Genomic DNA, 19,913 nt, shown 5'->3' with positions numbered 1-19,913 from the left:
TGATTAGCAATGCTGACAAATTAGCACTTACAGCAGATATTGGCACTAAGACTAATAGTGGAGAAAGTTCGACAAAAGAGCAAGAATGTATATGCTTGCTTCGTCGATTTTTCAAAAGGCAATTGACAATATAGATCAGAAAGTGACTTGGGTAGTGTTAGAGTTTTACAGAGTGGATAGCAGACTGATACGGTTGTTGAAGGATATCAGTGACAATATGGAGGCAGCGATGAAAACACGGGGCGTTGGGAAGTTCATTTAAAACAAGTAGAGGTACGAGACAAGGAGAGCCAATATCATTGAGTATCTTCCTCACATATCTGGAGACAGTGATGGACAAGATCAAGGAAGAGGTAGAAGGGATATCTGTGCATGGGAAAAGAATTAACAACTTGAGGTTTGGGGATGATTTAGTTATTGAGGAAGATGAGGGGAAGCTAGTGAAAATGGTGCAGGTGCTAAACGAAGAAGGGAAGCAGTACGGTCTGATTACGAACATCGATAAAGCAAAAACAATGGTATTTGGAGATAAGGAAATAGGAAGGAAGATCAGTGTTGATGGTATTGAACTAGAAAATGTAGAGAAGTTTACATATCTGGGGAGCAACTTACCGTATGATCTAGACTGTAAGAAGGAAATAGTGACTAGAATAGCAAAAGCAAGAGTGAGTTTGAAGGCAATGGATAAAATCTGGAAAAGCAAAGTGATGAGCTTAGCAACAAAGCTGAGCATCTTGAAAACATGTGTATTCAGCAGCATGTTGTATGGATGTGAGACATGGGTGATAACAAAAGATTCGAAAAGAAGAATATTGGTGTTTGAAAGGAGCTGTTATAGAAAGGCAGAAGGTCACCAGTGAGGAATTATATAGAAAGATACAGCCGAAAGAGAATCTGCTGCAGAAGGTTATAAAACGGAAGCTACAACTGTTTGGGCATATTCCGGAATGAATGGTGAACGAAAAATCAAGACCCTGGTATTTGGCATAATGGATGGTTTGAATAGGAGGGGTAGACCCCACAGAGAATGAATAGATGATGTAGTAGATTGGTACGGAGCTAGTCTACAGAACCTAAACCACTCCACACTGGACAGGGAATGATGAAACGGAATAGAGAAAGAGGCATCAGACACCAATGGGCATTGAGCCCACTGTTATTGATGATGATGATGATGATGAACGGTTTTCTCTCTTCCATAATTCCTCCCTCTCCTCCTCACCCTGGCCAGAAAGGGGTGTTCTCCCTGGGTTTGGGGCTGATTCGGATTCTGCTTGTGACTTGATGAGACTCTTGTGGAGTGTTACTTTAATGATCCCTTCTCAGACAAGTTTATCACCTATGTTACAGACCCTTCCACTAATCTAGACACTGTATCTTCTAAATAATGTCATCTCCTGGTATATGTCTAGTTCCATAACATGACTGCGATGAAGAAAGTAGCATTTCATTGCACCCTATACTGGCTTTCAGTCAAAGCTATTTTAAAAAAAGCAGTAAAAATGGCATGAGGTTGTTGTTTAAAAAGTGTGGTAACACTTGTCAAATAAAATGCACGTATGCTGTGCTTTTCACTGAGCAGTCATGACTTACTGTGAGAAGTGGCTGTGAGTCAAATAAGGAAAAATGCAGTGAACCTTCCAAAACCCAAATACTATAATACCAAATAATATAGAATATGTGTTAATCTTGAGCGTATTAATGTTTAGGACCATGGATTGTGAATGGAACCTGTTAGCTGTCTTATAAGCTACGTCTACACGTGAAGCCTACATCGAAGTAGCCTATTTCGATGAATAACGTCTACACGTCCTCCAGGGCTGGCAACGTCAATGTTCAACATCGACGTTGCACAGCACCACATCGAAATAGGCGCAGCGAAGGAACGTCTACACGCCAAAGTAGCACACATCGAAATAAGGGTGCCAGGCACAGCTGCAGACACAGTCACAGGGCGGACTCAACAGCAAGCCGCTCCCTTAAAGGGCCCCTCCCAGACACACTTGCACTAAACAGCACAAGATCCACAGAGCCGACAACTGGTTGCAGACCCTGTGCATGCAGCACGGACCCCCAGCTGCAGCAGCAGCAGCCAGAAGCCCTGGGCTAAGGGCTGCTGCACACGGTGACCATAGATCCCCGCAGGGGCTGGAGAGAGAGCGTCTCTCAACCCCTCAACCGCCATGGTGGACCCCGCAATTTCAGTGTTGCAGGACGCGCAACGACTACATGTTCCCTACTTCGACGTTGAACGTCGAAGTAGGGCGCTATTCCCATCCCCTCATGGGGTTAGCGACTTCGACGTCTTGCCGCCTAACGTCGATGTTAACATCGAAATAGCGCCCAACACGTGTAGCCGTGACGGGCGCTATTTCGAAGTTAGTGCTGCTACTTCGAAGTAGCGTGCACGTGTAGACACGGCTATAGAGAGCTCAGTGCTGACAAAGTTTTGTCTATTGTTGGGGCACAGGAATTTTCAACAGCAGTGGTAATGAAATCAGACCTGCGTGTTGTTTTGCTTGGTAAGGTTTATAAGGAAATAAGTACTAATGTAAGGTTATGGGAATTATATGGAGATTATGGTCTCAGACTCCAAGGAGAGGCTTGGGGATGGAAGTGTGTGAAGTGGGTGTACAAGCAGAAATCTTAGTGAACAGACCTAGAAACTGTCTGTTCAGTCATTTCCAGGGTTCTCTGCTGCATGTGTCCTTGAAAGAAGGGCAGTTTAATGGGGAAAATGTCAGACAAGGAATGAAGTGTGAAAGTCCCCCACTTCTGTGCCAGCTATCCACCTGCCTAAATTGCAGTCTTAGTTGATGCACAGTATGAACAGGACAAACAAAAGCCTGTATTTAGATGTAGGAAATAGCTCAACGAAAGTAAGGACCTTTTTACTACTCACAGAACACTGCCTTTTACATCTGCCAGATGATAAATCCTCTGTCTCATTTTTATATTGTAGAATTCCCCAAGAAATATTCTGCTACTGTTGGGCAGATTTCATCTTGCCATACTGTTTCATTCCTGTTTCATCTTGAAAATTGGAATTTTGCAGTTGTAGAATAATCACATTAGACTTCATTTTAAGATAGTGAGTGAATGCAATTTCAAAACATGTTATTGGGATTTATCCACATGCCTTATATTAATAAAGTGATTAGGTGGATCATTGCATATTGCTTGGAAAATCTTCCCCCAAAACATAATACTGCTCTTGTCTCAAAGTGGGAAAAATAAGGTTATTTTCTTTTTGTATCCCATCAGTACTTCTCTAACAAATATGTAACTGACAGACAGAAACATGTAAGTGAAAACAGATGTGTTACTTAGGAAAGGAATGTACTTTTTAGATTTGAGGGACAGAATCATCTGAATGCAGCAAAATACAAAAACGTTAGCTGACTAATTTTTAATAAAATGTACTTCCCCCCATGCATTTGCATAAAACTTTGGTTTATGGAATATTTCATGTACTTTCTTTTATATTCAAGGTGCAAAAAACTGTTTCATAATTTATTTCCTAGCCTTACAGTATTTGTGCAGGCAAATTCTGCAACCAGTTCTCTTGACTGAGAAGAAACATTGGCCAATTGAGGTAATTTCAGAGTGTCGGAGGATTTTTAACCTCAAACTAAACAGAGAAAGGAAAATGAATATTTAATATCACTGAAAAGAGTGGACCTCTACAAATACACCTGCACCCCATACTAATCCAATTTAGGGTCAGTAGTGGGTGTGAACTAAGTTCTGCTGTTGGACTTGATATGTGTCTTTTTGGCACATTCTGGTCCATCTTGGTCCCATCAGCAGATACCTGTTTTAGTTTAAGTTCAGTACTCCATGTTATCTTCAACCGTTGCTATTAACATAGCTTAGGAATGTGTAGCAAATTTATTAAATAGGATTGCTCTTGACAGAGTGCTTTACTTACCATGCAGTAGCGTTCAAAGATCTGCTATTGCTGCATCACAAAAATTCATAATAAAAAATAAAAACTACTGTATGAACCTGAAAAATTACAATGGTGCATCTTAGTTGTCCTCCCCGCCCTTCAATTGTACACAGGGTTCCCCGTCCCATTCAAAACAAGTATGATAGATAAATATTATGTTGCAATATGTAAACTGGTTCTTGGGGTGGAGGATGTCCAAAAGGAATGCTCCCTTTGGGTATGTCTGCACAGCTATGAAAAAACTGTGGCTGGCCTTTGGCAGTTGACTCTGGTTCAGGGGACTCATGCTGTGGAGCTGTTTGATTGTTCTAGGATCCTAGAGCCTGGGCTCTTGCATGAACCCAGAAATCTAAACAATAATGAAACAGCCCTGCAGTCTGAGCCCCATGGACCCAGGTGAGTTGCCATGGTTTCTTTGTGTGTAGACAGAATCTTAATGTGCAGTATTATATGGTTGCATTAGGGGCATTATGGCATTTTTTTTTTTTTGGGCTATAACTAGATTCTGGGCGGCATCTTATTCCCAGTTTCCTTCTAGTCTAATGATCACTATCAGTTACCAGACAGGTATCTGTTTATAAATTTATAAAAAAGGCATCACTACAGATTTAAATTCTGTTCTTACAATGATAACATCACTCACTAGCATGGTTCTCGGGGGAAAAAAATGATACCATGAAATAAGATATGTGTGGGCCAACTTCTCCTCTAGTTTATACAAAGTAAAAACAGTCCTGTACAACTAATTATCTTCCCATTGTGTTTGTCTGTTAACCAGATAGAGTGTACATTTCTCAGGCTGTTCCATTCATACAGTGCAGTGTTCATTCAGAAACATAACATTTCCTTTTGTTGATGGATTAAAGGGGGAAATGTGAAATTGTTTTGGGATGTGCAGTACACTTGGAACAAAGTCTCTGAAGTTAATTTATGTTAGAAGCTTGTGAGACAATTTTAGATCATTTTAATTTCACTTCAGAGATAAAAAGATGCCATGTCTCAACTATGCATTCCTGAATAAATACATTTTTAGAAGAACAAAAGACATAATACCTTTTTTCCAAGTTCAAGGTAATTGCTAAGGAAAGAAGAAGTTGCAGTCAGTTTGTTACAATTTTCTCTGTGTTCTATTAAACTTCAAATGATCATTAATAATTTTGACAGAAATATTAATGTAGTAGCATGTGGTTTGCTAGGTAGTAGAATGGAAAAACAGTAGGTGAAGCAGGCTAAGCGCTTTATGACTTAGTCTTTGCTTTTCATACTTAAGACCAGGTATGACAAGGAAAAATGAGTCTGAGCACACGTTGGCTTTCTGAAGTGCTCTTTGTAGGTATAACAGAAAACAATGAGCAGATGTTAAAGAAATGAAAAAATAAACAGTAACTCATGCTAAGATGTTTAGCTGCTAAATGTAGAAAGAAACCATTATGAATTGGCAGTGTGCACCTATGGAAATATTCCAATACTCAAAGAAATACTTCAGTGTACGTGTGTTCTCTTTTTTTTATGACCTTTTGGATTCTCAGTGTTGGATTTGCTTATCTATGCTTTTTCTAAAGGATTTCCTAGAGATTGTCCGAAAAAAGAATAGTTTGACTAGCGGAGGTGTATTTACAGGCTTTTGCTTTACCTGATGTCACTTATCTGATGAAGTGGATCTGTCCCACAAAAGCTCATCACCGAATAAGTCATTTTGTTAGTCTTTAAAGTGCTGCATTTCTGCTGCTTTGTTTTGTTGGAGTACAGACTAACACAGCTACCTCTCTGTTACTGATATCACTTAATTAAGCAAACACAATATTACGATTATTGCTATATAGCACAGAGTTCTTCTGTCTGCTTTTATTATTTATTTTAGGAAATGGTTTATCAGCAGGGTAGATTGGTTTACTTTGTATATTTTTCATCTTGCATTGCAAATTTGTTTGTGTTGCCTTTTAATGATGCAATGGGAAATGTTAATAAATTAAGAAATATGAATGTACAGGTGCATGGGGGAATATTTTTTAATTATGGACAGGAAGTTACGGCAAAAGAGGTTATAGTCTAGATATTTAAGATATAATTTTCAAACTAGGATGCCTAAAATTGAGCATCTTAAGCCACTAAAAGATGGCTACTGGTTTGAGGGCCCACATAAAATCATCTAAGTTTCCAAATTATGGACAGAGAGCAAGGCCAGCTTGCATGTTGCTTTATATCTTGAAAATATGTCTACTGCATTTTAAACATGCAAGTTCACTTAACCAGTATGATAGATCCTGTGAAACCAGCTATCTGTGTACCTGCTGGGAGGAAGTGAACCCTAATGTGTTATTCCATAATGATAATTTATTACAAATGTTTCTGAATTGCAAAAAAGATGTTAACATTTTCTACTTTTGTTTGCAATTCAGAACCATTTTTCTGGTGTTATCAAAGCATATGAAGGGAAGTATTTGCAGGATTATATTGTGATATGTTGAAGCATCGTAATTCTTTTTGCTTAAATTGGGGGCACAACAGTGTGAAGTAGATTCAGGATTAGAGCTATACCACACAACTAAAGTATTCTTTTTGTAGTAAAATTAAAATTTATTCATGGGTCTTTGCCCACAAAAGCTTATGCTCCAAAATAGCTGTTAGTCTATAAGGTGCCACAGGACTTCTTGTTGGTTTTGAAGAAACAGACTAACTCAGCTACCTCTCTGATACTTAAAATTAAAATGTTACAGCTGCTAGTGTAAGTCAAGTTTAAGTTAAAATTTAATATTCTGCTTAATATTTTGGGAGTTCTAAATTAGTTTCTGTAGCAATGTAATTTGTTTGCGTGGAACTGAATGCATTTGTATGCTCTGTTAACATTAACATCATTTATTAGTGAATTAAGTTGTCTGTTAGGCATGTAAAACATGTAAATATTGTCTTATTTGGCTCTATAGTACCTCTGTGTGTGTGTGTGTGTGTTTGCATGTGTAAGCACACGCACGTGTATTCGCTCAAATATAACAGGTTGATCTGTAGGAATTCAGAGGACAGAAACATGCTTTCTGCAGTAGTAAAAAAACATTTTTTCTACACGTTCCTTCTTAAACTCTGTATTTGAATGGAAGAGTTACAGAAAGCAAGAGACCTTAGTGATATGGGGCTTTCTGTCATTTCCCTAGCTTAATTTTAGTACAGCTCCGTCACTGGAGATATTGAAAGAAGCATTCGAAGATTTGGGCACAGAATTCTTGCTCTTCTTAAGTCACATACTGGTCTCAGTACAATGTGCTGAAAATATATTTCATGTAAATAAACTGTGTGTACTTTAAATAGAGATAAGCTAGCCACTGTCAGTTGTTTGTAAATAACTAGCTGATGAAGTTTTTCTTTTACTGTCATTGTTACATTTGATTTTTCACATATATGCCTGCAGACAGTATATATAACTGCTAGAAACTATTGTCATTAAATCTGAGTTGCTTGTGAGCTAAACAGCAGAGTTCTGCAGAATAATACAGTTCTCACTCCCCTTTTACTTATTGTATCCCTGACTTCAAAATGAACTCTTCACTGGGAAATACATAGTTTGTTGACAATTTTGTGAAATTAGAGACTTAGAAAAGTAGAAAACGAAGCATTAGTAACAGAATGCAAGCATACTGTAAGTCATACCCTGTATTGAGAATAGAAATTATAGTTTTACCTTCATTAGCCGCTGAGTGGTGTTTTCCATGATGTTCTCAAGTAGTTGCAGTCTTTGTACAGAATCATCGTAATCTAGTGGTGCATCCCTCTGCACAGCATTAGACACATAGGAGCTAGAAGAAGAGCGGCAGTTGTCCATCTCAGGCAATAGAAAGGTATAGCTGCACGACCCATGCTGAACCTGATACTGCTTCTTGCCTATAGTCTCCATGCTTTTACGAAAGGAGCTGTAGCCTGAAGCTAAAACAAGATTACAGCTCAATGTAAAGTAACCAGCCAGCCACATTTTAATTGCTATGATAACTCAGTAAACCTTAAATACTGAAGTATTTTACTTTCAGTATATGTAACAGTTCAGATTACCGAGCTGACCTGCCTTGAAATTCAGTGTTTTACTGCCACGTAAAGTAATCTGAATGATGGCTTTTATTTTTACTTTCTTAGCTGCAAAGTTAGTTTAGGGAAAAAAAAAAAAAGTGCTGCCTTCTCTCCAGCTGTGCTCTTAACTGTCAGATGCAGATAGAGAAACAGTCCCTGTCTCAGCTGAAAGTTCTGTGCTCCTTTTAAAATAAGCTTTAGTTTTTTCTTCTGCTTGTCTTTTGGCAAGATTTTACAGCTTCGGTATCTGAATCAATCACTTTCCTTTCCTTATATGATAAGTTGATAAGAGTAGCTAGACATGTGTAGCTAAACTGCTCCTCCCTCCTGGCTTATCCTTTATCTCCCTGTAGGGGGGGTCGCTTGCAAAGCAGAAAAAGATCAGAGCACACTGCAGAATGCTCCATGGTATGCTGCACTAAATCTCTTGAAAAAGTGATCATTTACAGAACCCCCATGAATTTCTTTAGCACAACCCTAATTAAGAATTTCCTCCAGAGAAAAATTAGCTCTGCATGCTCCAACTATGTTTTCAGTGTGATCTTGTAAATTTGTTGCGAACATTTTAAAATATGCGCAGAAAAGGAACTTGGTTTGTTCCTGTTAAAGAAAAATCCTTTTGAAACGTGTCAGATCAGCATAGCTTGATTTATGTTTAATAGTTCATATAAACGAGGAAGACGCACTTCTAATCTGACAAAGGCAGGCTTCAGTTTACCCTTTCAGAAACTGAACAGATTATGCATAAAAACATTCTACTGCAATTAGAGCAGAATATTTCATGTGAAGCATGTAAAAAGTGAACAGAGCTTGAAAGCAGTTTTTAAAATGTTAGTCATAGATGTTAACTGGCAAACTTAAATTATTTTCATTTTTAAATATTAAATCAAAAGTCAGCCAGCTGGGCAAAAGGGACTAATGCATCAAACAGAGTAGCAGTAGGAATTCCTCAACAAATGACATAGCAGTAGATGATTTACTATATTAGATCATACTGGCCCAATATCACACCTCAGATAGCGGTCAACAGTGGTGGTAGGAAGTGAAGAAAAATACCATATTTAATAGTGTCCATAGCAAGGAGAGGGATTACTGTGTCCTGCAATGATCAGCTAACTTCAAAAAGCGTGAGGCTAATGACCAGGTAAGAAACACCAGGAAGGAGTTGGATTCCAATAAAATCTTGGGAAAATAAATTGCTGTAGAAATATGCTGTGAAAACAATCATGCTGGGGAATTAATTCTCAGGGAGAAATTCCCTGGGTCTGGACACACACTGGACTGTTCTACTTAAGTATTGTTTTTAATTTTAAGTAAATGTTGTGCTAAAGAAGGTTCCAAAATAATATGCATCAGAGACCAAAATCCCCTATTTATGTATGTCAACCATGTTACATAATAAGAACCATCATTACAGACTTCCCTATACATCTTTCTTTGTCAAAGCACGTTAATATTGTTTTTCTTTCCATGGTATGAAAGTTATATAAAGGTTTAGAAAGCCAATTGTAGGATTGAGAATCTCTGTTTGCTCAGTGTGTGGTTGGGATTTCTTAGTCCACCTTATGTTTTGGTGACTAGTTTATCTGACGATCACCCAAAGAGTTTACTTCTTGAAAACTGAAAAGGGGACAAAATGTGCTTGACTTAAGTTTCTGCTGTATCAGATATAAAACAAATATGTCAGATTTGCTTACTGAAGAATATTTGTTTTCTGTTGACCATGTTTTGAGTCCCAGTAAATTGATGTATGTGTCTGAGGCTAATGGCATGATAGTGAAGGATATTTACTGTAAAATAAATCTACAGTTTGAATCTCTCTAATCTGGCAGTCTCTAGTCTGGCAACATTCCTCATCCAGCATGACTGGAGGTGGCCAAATTTCCCATGGTCTCAAAAAGTTTGTTTACAGCCACCAGTCCTGGCTTTCAGTGTTCTGTGCTGTTATTTAACTGTAATTTACCCCAAATGTCTTCTTAGAGCCCAATAAACAGTGGAAGTGTTGGTAATGCTGCTAGCCAATACTGACGGCCTGTACTCTGGCAAGTTCTCTCATTTGGCACTGATCAGGCCCCCAGGGTGCCAAACTAGAGAGGTACAACCTGTAACAGTGCAAGATTTCTTTTTGCCAAATAGGGAGAATGCAGAGATCATATGTCCACTTTGCTATTGTTCTGCTAAAGCTGGTGAATATTCTGGATGCTCCAAAAGCTTGTTGATGGAGCTACAGAATTTAAGTTTCTACTCTTCAATCTCTCTCTCTCTCTCTCTTTCTCTCTCTCTCTCCCCGTGTGTGCGTGTGTGTTTAACAAAAATATTCTACTGTTTATACAACAGTTTCTTTCTCAAGCTATGAGATTACTTGTGGCAAGCTTCAGGGATTCTGCACAATCATTTGTTCTCTTAGATTTTTTTTGAATGTCATAAAGCTGATTTTGTCATGTTAGATGGTATGGGGTCAGTCCCATTATTAAAGTTGAATTAAGTTGGATGCAGATTTTCCTTTACATTTTTACTGAGATGATGTCAAACTGGCTTCTCTCCTGTATGTCCCAAAGCACTTAGGACACTTAATAAGTTAGTTTTAAAACTCTGGAGAGGAAAATATCTCATGTAATGTTGTCCCTCTCTTTCATGCTCCAGTGCTGAAAGTTTCCATTTTGCTAGTGAGGAATACTTGGAAGATTGGTCTTACTTTTCAGAGTTTTTTGGTGGGAACTCCACATATTTTCTTTCTTCAATTTTCTTATGAAGTAGAGGGCAACATTTACCTGTCTGATCTCGTTAAAGGGTTTCTTTTTTGATTGCTTGAGTTGTACCTCAAGAAGACAGGGACTTTGAGAAGATGTCAGTCTGGGAGCAACCAAGAACCCTTTCCTGAGATGATTTATAAAGTAGTGCTTGTTCTGGAAAAAATTTTATATAAGATGGCAGTTCTGATTTACTCAGGATGATGCGTTCGTTCCTCTATATAGTAGTCGACTAAATCTCTGAGAACATCTTTGCTCTTCAGTTCATGTGGGCTTTTGGGAAGGATGAAAGGGACTGGATGTGATCCAGCAACCCCTGAAGGCCAACTGGCAAGAGGGTTAGAAGAATACTCGGATTCTGGTTCACCAAAGAAAGCCATGTGCAGCCTTAATTGAAAGCTAGCATCATTCTGGTGATTAATATAATGAAATATATGTACAAGTGATATCTAAGAGCCATGGATGTAGATTGAAAATAGATTTTAGTCTATTGTAGCAGAGATGACTGCTTTGTCTGTCAGACAAAAGATGTTTATTCACGTCTCTCTATATTAGTATGTAAATGATATAAATTAGCTATTACTAAATCAGCAGAGAGGTTTGTAAAGTCAACAGGGAAAACAAGCAATCGAATTATACTATGTCTCAGGACAGACTGAATTTTTGGGTGTAAGTATAAAGCAATGAGGGCACCCACTGGACCTGCTCCTTGAAGGTAAAGAGGCAGTGTATTTGCATTCATGAAAATGGAATCACAACCAGTCTTGGTTGAAGATGCTGCAAAAGGCTTGGGTGAAATAAACATCTTTGTACATGAGATTAGCCTGTTAATTTTAGTCTCCAGAAAATGTGCTATGAGTTTGTTTTATATGGTGTCCCTTTTTTTCCCTTGTTATCCTTATTCACAGTGTCTTGAGTCATGAATCTTTGGGTAATCAGTTTTTCCTTGTTTGCACCATAACTAAGTTTGAGCTGTGATATCAAGAAAGGTGCTGCTGATCCTGAGTTAAATCATACGAGTCAGTGTGAATACTGTTCCCTTGGGGACAACAGAGCTGGTATTTCTGAGTGTTCAGGAGATAAAGGGCTAGACACAATAGGGGACTGCTTCAAAGTGAGCTCAAGGACAGGTTAGATGTACTTTTTAAAACTTTTGAGACAAAGTAAAGGCTGGTGCAGTTTCTCTCTTGGGTACACTGAGAACCGTCACACTTAAGCCTTGGCTTTTGAGAGTTGAACCTGCTACTATGTTGGGAACTGTAGGAGTGTGACTCTGATAGGCTGCTTGGCTACGTCTACATTAAAGTTTTTTCGACAAAACTCATGGAGCGTCCACATTACAAATGCATTCTGTCAACAGTAAATCAACAGAATGCCGCGCTTCTGTTGACAGCATTTTGCATTCCCCCAGAATGCAGGACACCTTTCTTGAGAGAGTCTGTTGACAGAAAGCCATTGTGGGTGCTCTGGAGGACACTCTGTCAACAAAAAAGGCTTCCAGAACACCAGGTAGCCCTGTCTTCTGTGCTTCTGGTTGGCTATTCTGTCAAGAGAGTGGCCGGGCAGTCTGGCTGCTCTCCTTGACAGAGCACATGTCTGGCCTCAATCTGTCAACAGAAGTTTTGTCAGAAGATATCTTCCAATAGTAACTTCTGTTGACAGATCACAGTAGTGTGGACGTAGCCTTTGAAGGCTAGAGGGGCCTAGAGCAAGGTTGGAGTAAAGAACCCTGGTTAAAAATGCTTGATATACCTTGGACCTCCACAGGAAAGGAATTTGGTGGTTTGAATGTCAGAAAGATTAACCAATTTAATATTTCTGTTGAATATGTGGCTCCTTAGTGGTGCCCTGGCATTCATAAATTCATCAAGAATAAGGTGGAGAGTCCTGGAATCTCTCTCAGGAGTGCTGGCTGGATTCCAGATGGAAACAATTAGCCAGTCCACAGATTCCCAGCACAGCAACCTCTTCTGGGATCATGGCTAGGTGCATTACTATGGCTAACTTTTTGTTTCTGGAGTATTAATCGAGTGCCTTCTGCACAGGGAGAGACTGCTCTTCCCTGCTGTCCACTACATGTGTCTGGTGGTGAAGTGTGTTGGATATCTCCCTTGGGTATAACAGTGAGGACTTCTCTGGCTCAACATCTGGGCTGGCAGACTTCTGCTGCAGGTAACTTAGCCTTTCCCATCATGTAGGAAGCTGAAAGCGAGGAATCATGCCAACAAAATGAATGTAAACTCTGTTTAACCCTATGTTGAAAAGAGTTGCCACATTTGGCACATCCTTTTGAAAATTGCCCTTATCATCCATTTCAGAGCAGCTTTCCCGGCAGAAGAGGGAAAGTTAGGCCTCCAAAGTAATTACCTCCTGCAAAGACAAACTAGCCATAGCTCAAGAGGAAGGAAATGGGAAGAAGCTGAATGTAGAAAACTGGTGTGACATGTACAGGAGGTTTAAAAATAAGTTGTTGTCCCCAGAAGTTCTGGTAAGGAGGAGAAATAAGTACGGCGCTGAGGAGTCATGAGGTTCTTAAATTTTCATTGTAACTAAATGTTCTTGCTAATGTTTTTCGCTGGTGAGGAATATATTTTTAATGTGCACCATGGCATGTACAAATGGGCCCAACCAATAGAAACAAAGTTTAGCTGTGGGCACTCTGCTAATCAGCATGTGATTTCTTGTGCACAGCCGCACAAGTACATGGCTTACAGGGAACACTAACTGCAGCTGTCTTCTGACAATAAAAATTAGTACATGACTCCAAGGGGGAACTGAAGCCTGAGCTCATCCAAGCCCCTCCGTCCTGTGTGGGGTAGCTAAAGCCCGAGTCCTACCACTTTGGTCGGGGGGACAAAGCCAAGTCCCAAGGACTTCAGCCCCAGGCACTAGGGCCTGTAACCCTGCCAAGAGCTGAAGTCTTCAAGCTTTGGTTTCAGCCACAGCTGCTGGTCTTAGGGGTTTGACTTCAGTTCCTGGCAACAGGGTTCAAGCTTTGGCTTTGGATAGTGGGGTTTGGGCTATGCCCCCAGCAAGTCTAACGACATCCCTGGTGGCCCTGTTAAAACAGGGCTGTGATCTATTTTGTATTACTGGCCACAGGTGAGAAACACTGAACTAGAGCCTTCCTATTTGGACAGCAGGGCTTATTCCACAACTGACAGGCAGATCTGAGTCCTATCAACAGTGAAAAGGAGCATCCCATTTTAAGATTGTCAAACATATTAAAATAGGAGGATTCTAAATAACTTGGCTTGGGATTCTGTACATTTAAGTAGAACATTCAATAAAAAATATTATAGTTCAGATTAGTGATAGTTGCTGCTCAATACTTTCATTAAGGCTATGTCTACACTAGCCCAAAACTTTGAAATGGCCATGCAAATGACCATTTCAAAGTTTACTAATGAAGTGCTGAAATACATATTCAGCGCCTCATTAGAATGTCGGCAGCTGTGGCATTTCGAAATTGACACGGCTAACTGCCGCATGGTTTGTCCAGACGGGGCTCCTTTTCAAAAGGACCCCGGCAACATCGAAATCCCCTTATTCCTATCTGCTGTTCCTATCATCCAAACTGGATTTGTGTTGCTTAGTCTGCACTACTTAGTCATCCTGATTGCCATTTAGTTACGTGTATATAGTCTTTGACATAAAATAGCAAATACTGCCTACTGTATTTAAAGTAAAAATTAGATATTTCCCTTTTTTAAAAAGGTAATTCACTTTACAGAATTCACCTTATAAAAAGGAGTGAAATGTATGTTTTGCCAAAATTAAGCATTTAAGTCCCTTTCCAGATGTGCTCCGGGCAATTTCCTTTCTTGGGAAACTAATTTCCCTTACTCAACTATTTCTGTTTTTATTTCTTACACTATAAGCTGCGTTAAAAGCAAGACTACTAATATTATCTTTCCAATTATCATGTTGCATGCAGCTGCACAGCTTCTGTTTGACAGTCAAGTAGAGGCACTTTTGTGAGACCTTTGATACTAAATGAAGGATAGAAGTTTGTGGAGTAATATAAGAAAATCTTGACTCTTATTCTGTATGTTCAGAATTTTGTCTCCATCTCATTTTGAGGCTGTTAATTTTGTAGGAGAATTAATTGTCACATTAATACTCTTAAATTCAAGTTTTTTCAGTGAAATTAAATCTGAGGGACAAAATAAGAAGATAATGATAATGAGGCAGAAGTACTATTTGATTCATTATTATGGTAATATTTGTAACATTTCTGAATAATTTGAAATTTTGTTTTGATATGAGAGGATTAGACTTCAAAAATAAAGTTCTAAGGTGCAACTAAGAGATCTGAAATCTTGTCATAAATTTTAAAATCATAAAACCCTTTTTGTAGATTGCTGGTACCTGAATTTCAGACATGGCAATTTTTTCTGCTAGGACCTCCTTTTTTATTCTGGGCTTCTTTTAATATTATTAGCCTGTAATTTCCTTTGGTGACTGAAATATTTTCTTTCATTCAGTTTTTTGATATGCCTCTCAAAAACAAATGCAAACAGAGACAAGATTAATAAAATTAAAATCAGCTATATTGCTTTAAATGCTAACAAGTCAACTGATAATGCTGCCATCTAGTCTTCAGTCTCCCCATTCCCGACCCCCAAGAGAGAGGAATGCCAAATATTTTGTTTCAGTGAGCTTAATGAATGTATTTTCTTCATGCCTCACAGTTAAATTGAGCCAAGTCTAAATCATTTCTGAAGTAAGCAGTAAATTCCTACCACTTTGCTTATCTAGGATTTTATACCATGACCATCACCTTATTATCTGAGATTTGGTGTAGCATAGACTTTTTGTGATGCATTTCCTATTAAGTTTGCTAAATTTATGGTGCAAAACTATTAACTTATTTTAAAAAGTCAAGACGTTTACTGCAACCAGCCTCTTTTGTTATGCATGTAAACAAGTGGTAGTATTTCTTGAAATAAGTTTATTCTAGAAATTTATTTATTTAGACATTTATATTGTGACAATTGCTAATTCACCATATTGTTTTGATGTAATGCCATGGAGCATTAGTTACAAAAGCGTATAACAAAATTACTTTTATTTTTCTTGACTCATCTGAGTGACTCAGATGTCCTCTATACCTGACACACATTTGTTACCACATTTTAATCTCCCTCTTCAGACAGGATCCTAGAGTTTTTTGAAGACCTTCAGAGTCTTCCTTCTTCATAAAATCATAGTGCTGAACAGGACCTTAAAAGATCATCAATTGCAGAGGTCTGCACTGAAGCAGAAACAAGTAAATCTAGACCATCCCTGCGCATTACTGTGCTGTTGGTGCTTAAAATCTCTAATTATGCAGATTCTACAATGTCCCCTGAATGCCTGTTCCAGAATTTATCTACCCTTTGTAGTAAGACGGGTTTTCCTAACAACTAACCTAAAATCTCTCTTCCTGCAGATTCAGCCCATTATTTCTTGCCCAACTGTGGTACCCAGCAGTGAGTGTCATTTTATTATCCTAATGCCTCCAGCACAAAAGTCTTGCTTGTGATTACGTGGATGTCAGATGCCTGACACTACTAGCTTTGTTAGCCTTCCCAAACTTTCCTCTGGGCATGGTTGACCAATGCAGATTAATGATGGGTGTACCCCAATCCATGAGTCCTTTCAAGCATTTCTCTATAATGTCAAGCCCCTTCTACACTGAACACTCACAGAAATGGTGCATCTGCTGCTCCCAAGAGAACAGTGTACACACCAACTTGTGTGATGCCAGTGAAACCATGTACAACTAAGCGGTAATAGGTATCCAAGCCTATGAAAGTTTGGACTTACTTTTTATAAGTTTGGGGTAAAGACCAGTTTACAATAGATTTGTACTTTAAAGGGCTTGGAAGAAATTTGGCCATCTCTTACCTGACCTGAAACTGGTCCTGTGATTCCTTCTGGTTTACATTTTGACATTTTTTTAAAGTGAGTCCTGCATCTCTGAGTCCTGCCAGTACTTGTCCCAAGGGTTATGACCTGGCTAAGAATTGCTAAATATTGCAATATCATTAATATAAGCCTGTCCCTTTAAAGGTTGATTAAAAAGCCTCTGAAAGGTGACTTTTGCATTAATCAAAAGGTAACACATTCAGCTCATAAAGTCCCAAATCAGGAATTGAAATGGATTATTTTCCTGTGCTACTCTGTCTAAAGGGATTTGCCTCGTATCCCTTTGTGAAGTCTAGAGTAATTAGATATCTTCCCTGGCCTAAAGTATGCAACATACCATCAATTATGGCCGTGGGATATATATATCAGGTACTGTGACAGTCTTGAGTTTTTTTGTAATCAACATACAACCTTACATTCCTATCCTTCTTAGGAACCATAACAACTAGTGTGATTTAAGGAGTGTCTGAGTTTTTAATTATCTCCATTTCCAGCATACTTCCTATCTCTTTATTGAATTTCTTCACCTCTTTCCCAAAATATGGTACCCAAATATGGTACATAGTACTCCAGCTGAGGTTTCTACTGTGCTGAGGGGGACAGTTACCACTCATGTCTTAAATATGACACTCTTGTTAATATACTTTCAGAATGAACCACATTGACTTGTTCAGATGTGATCCACTACAACTTCCAAGTCCTTTTCAGCATTAGTATTAGCTAGCCAATTATTCCCTATTTTGTAGCTTTTTGGTACATTTGAGTTTTTTCCTTCGTGAGAATAGTATTTTGCATTTGTATTTACTGAATTTCGTACTGATTTTTGACCAGTTCATTAATTTGTCAAGATCATTTTCAGTTCTGATCTTATCTTCCAAAGTGCTTGTAAGCCCTCCCACCATGCTGTCATCTGCAGATCTTACTAGTGTATTTTTCAGTGAGTTAATCAACTCGTGAATGGAAATATTGAATAGTACCTGACCCAGAACTGACTCTTGCATACCTCTTTAGCTATTCCCTTCCAGTTTGACAGAAAATTATTGATACCTGCTCTCTGATTATGGCCTTTCAATCAGTTGCACTGCTGCTTTATAGTAATTTCATCTAAACTACGTTTCCTTAATTTGCCTATGTTAGTGTCACATGTGACATACAAATGCCTTACTAAAATCAAATATATATCAGGTCTGCTTCTTCCCTCACATCCACCAGGCTGGTAATGTTATCAAAGGAGGAAATGGGATTGCTTTGGTATATTTTGGGTTTTTTTCTTGACGGACCCATGCTGGTTGTTCTTTATATCCTCGGTATCATCTAAAAATGTAAAACTTGATTTTGCAATAATTTGTTCCAGTATATTGAAGTTGGCTGACTGGTCTATAATACCCTATCTAGACTTTGTTCCCCTTTTTTAAAGATAGGTACTCTACTTACCCTTCTCCATTCCTCCATGCTATCACCCATCCTCCATGAGTTCTTGACGATAATTGCTAATATTATAGTTCCAAGATTGCTGCAGCTAGTTCCCTAGACTGAAACAGAATAGGCATTAAACACCTCAGTTTCTTGATGTCATCACTTAGCAGCTCTTCGTCTCTGATTAGTAGAGGACCTCCACTTTCTTTCATCTTTTTCGTTATCCTCATGTATTTAAAAGAAACCCCTTTTATTGCCTCTTATATCCTTTGCTAGGTGTCGCTCATTTTGTGTTTCAACCTTTCTAATTTTGTCCCGATATGCTTATGGTGTTCTTTTATACTCCCCCCCATCGGAAGTCATAGAATCATAGAATACTAGGACTGAAGGGACCTCAAGAGGCCATCGAGTCCAGCCCCCTGCCCCAATGGCAGGACCAAGTACTATCTAAACCATCCCTGACAGACATCTGTCTAACCTGTTCTTAAATATCTCCAGTGATGGAAATTCCACAACCTCCCTTGGCAATTTATTCAACTCTTTGACCACCCTGACAGTTTGTAACTTTTTCCTAATGTCCAACCTAAACCTCCCTTGCGGTACTCATCCTTGTTTCCACTGATTTTTAGATCATTAAATTGCTTTTGATGGATATTAGCCACTTCCCTCCTTTCTCTTTTGCATTGGAATAGTTTGCAACTGTGCCTTTAATATTGTATCCTGGAGAAACTGTGTATCCTCCTGAATTCTATTATACCTTAGATTTTCTTCCTATGGGTCCTCACCTACCAGTTCTTTTGTTGTCTTCTCTCTCCTTTCATTTCTGTACCCAAAATTGGAGCCTCTCACCTGCTTTATTTTAAGCTCTTCAGATGGCCTGTGACCCCCATTCCTTCCTAATCTCCTTGACCATCCTCCTTGACCTTTGACTGCTTGCTTCCTCTCTAAGTAGAATATGCTCTGATCTTCCCCATCCTTGGTGAAAAATATGCCTTAATTCCCAGTTCTCTCTCCTGTGGGATTTTGATTGGGGGCACAAGGGGAATATAAATCAATTGGATATGAAAGCGTTCTGAATGCTGTTGGAAAATAGCCCTGCTGAAAGAAAAAGGTCTATTGTGCTTTATAACTTGTTCAAAGCAATACATTTTTAAATGTTTTAGGCAAACATCCTTAGCCCTTCTGATCTAAGTATCGCTGTGACCAGCCAGTCATATGTTAGTGATGGAATCTCTCATCTAATAATGGTATACTTATTCACAGCATGTCTTACTTCCCAAGAACACGTTATTTCAACTTAAGGTTCAGAACTCAAAGAAAAATTGATGTCAAAGAGAGAATTGAAAAGGAAGTGAGAAGCTGTACAATAGGAATAAACAAAGGTTTCAGGGAGAGGACATTTATGGCAGTAGTAAGGTACTTAGTTCCTGACATCTGTTTCCCTCAAGAAAAAAGTACAGTACATGTGTTAACCTTTTTTTTTTTTTTTTTAAAGAGTTCAAGCAGGCAGGGGTTTTCATGTAGTCATACTTGTTGCTATGTATTTGGCTACACATTCTACACATTTGTAATGTGTATAGCCACTGTAAACTAGACTTGCCTCTGCTAAAGATGATTGATTCTTTATCTTCCCGTCTACTAAAGAACATGTTCAGGTGACTCATAATCTTACCATACCTCAAAGCTCTTGAATGTCCCCTGCTAGCTATGTAGCAGTTGCTGATGATTGCTACCATCATTATTTTGGGTTTATGAACAAGGAAATAAACATGTGTTACAAAGACTCAACTAAATAAGTTGAGGACCAAAGTGAAGGATTTTATGCTTAT

The 19,913-nt window shown here is 38.7% G+C and overlaps 2 protein-coding genes across 3 annotated transcripts in view; one reads left to right on the top strand and one right to left on the bottom strand.

The window, feature by feature from the left end:
• The window catches only part of ANGPT2 (angiopoietin 2), a 71,511-nt gene extending 63,262 nt beyond the window's left edge, over positions 1 to 8,249 (bottom strand). For both annotated transcript variants that reach the window (XM_074991179.1, XM_074991180.1), the window contains exon 1: positions 7,626 to 8,249. In XM_074991179.1, coding sequence (XP_074847280.1) covers positions 7,626 to 7,913 — 288 coding nt within the window. In that variant the 5' untranslated portion in view covers positions 7,914 to 8,249. The remainder of the gene's footprint in view (positions 1 to 7,625) is intronic.
• MCPH1 (microcephalin 1) overlaps positions 1 to 19,913 on the top strand; it is a 227,980-nt gene that overhangs the window by 146,060 nt on the left and 62,007 nt on the right. The window lies entirely within an intron of this gene.

This window comes from Carettochelys insculpta, chromosome 3, assembly GCF_033958435.1.
Source record: "Carettochelys insculpta isolate YL-2023 chromosome 3, ASM3395843v1, whole genome shotgun sequence".
NCBI lineage: Eukaryota > Metazoa > Chordata > Testudines > Carettochelyidae > Carettochelys > Carettochelys insculpta.
Note: the sequence above shows the minus strand (reverse complement) of the source record. Positions and strands in the feature narration are given on the sequence as shown.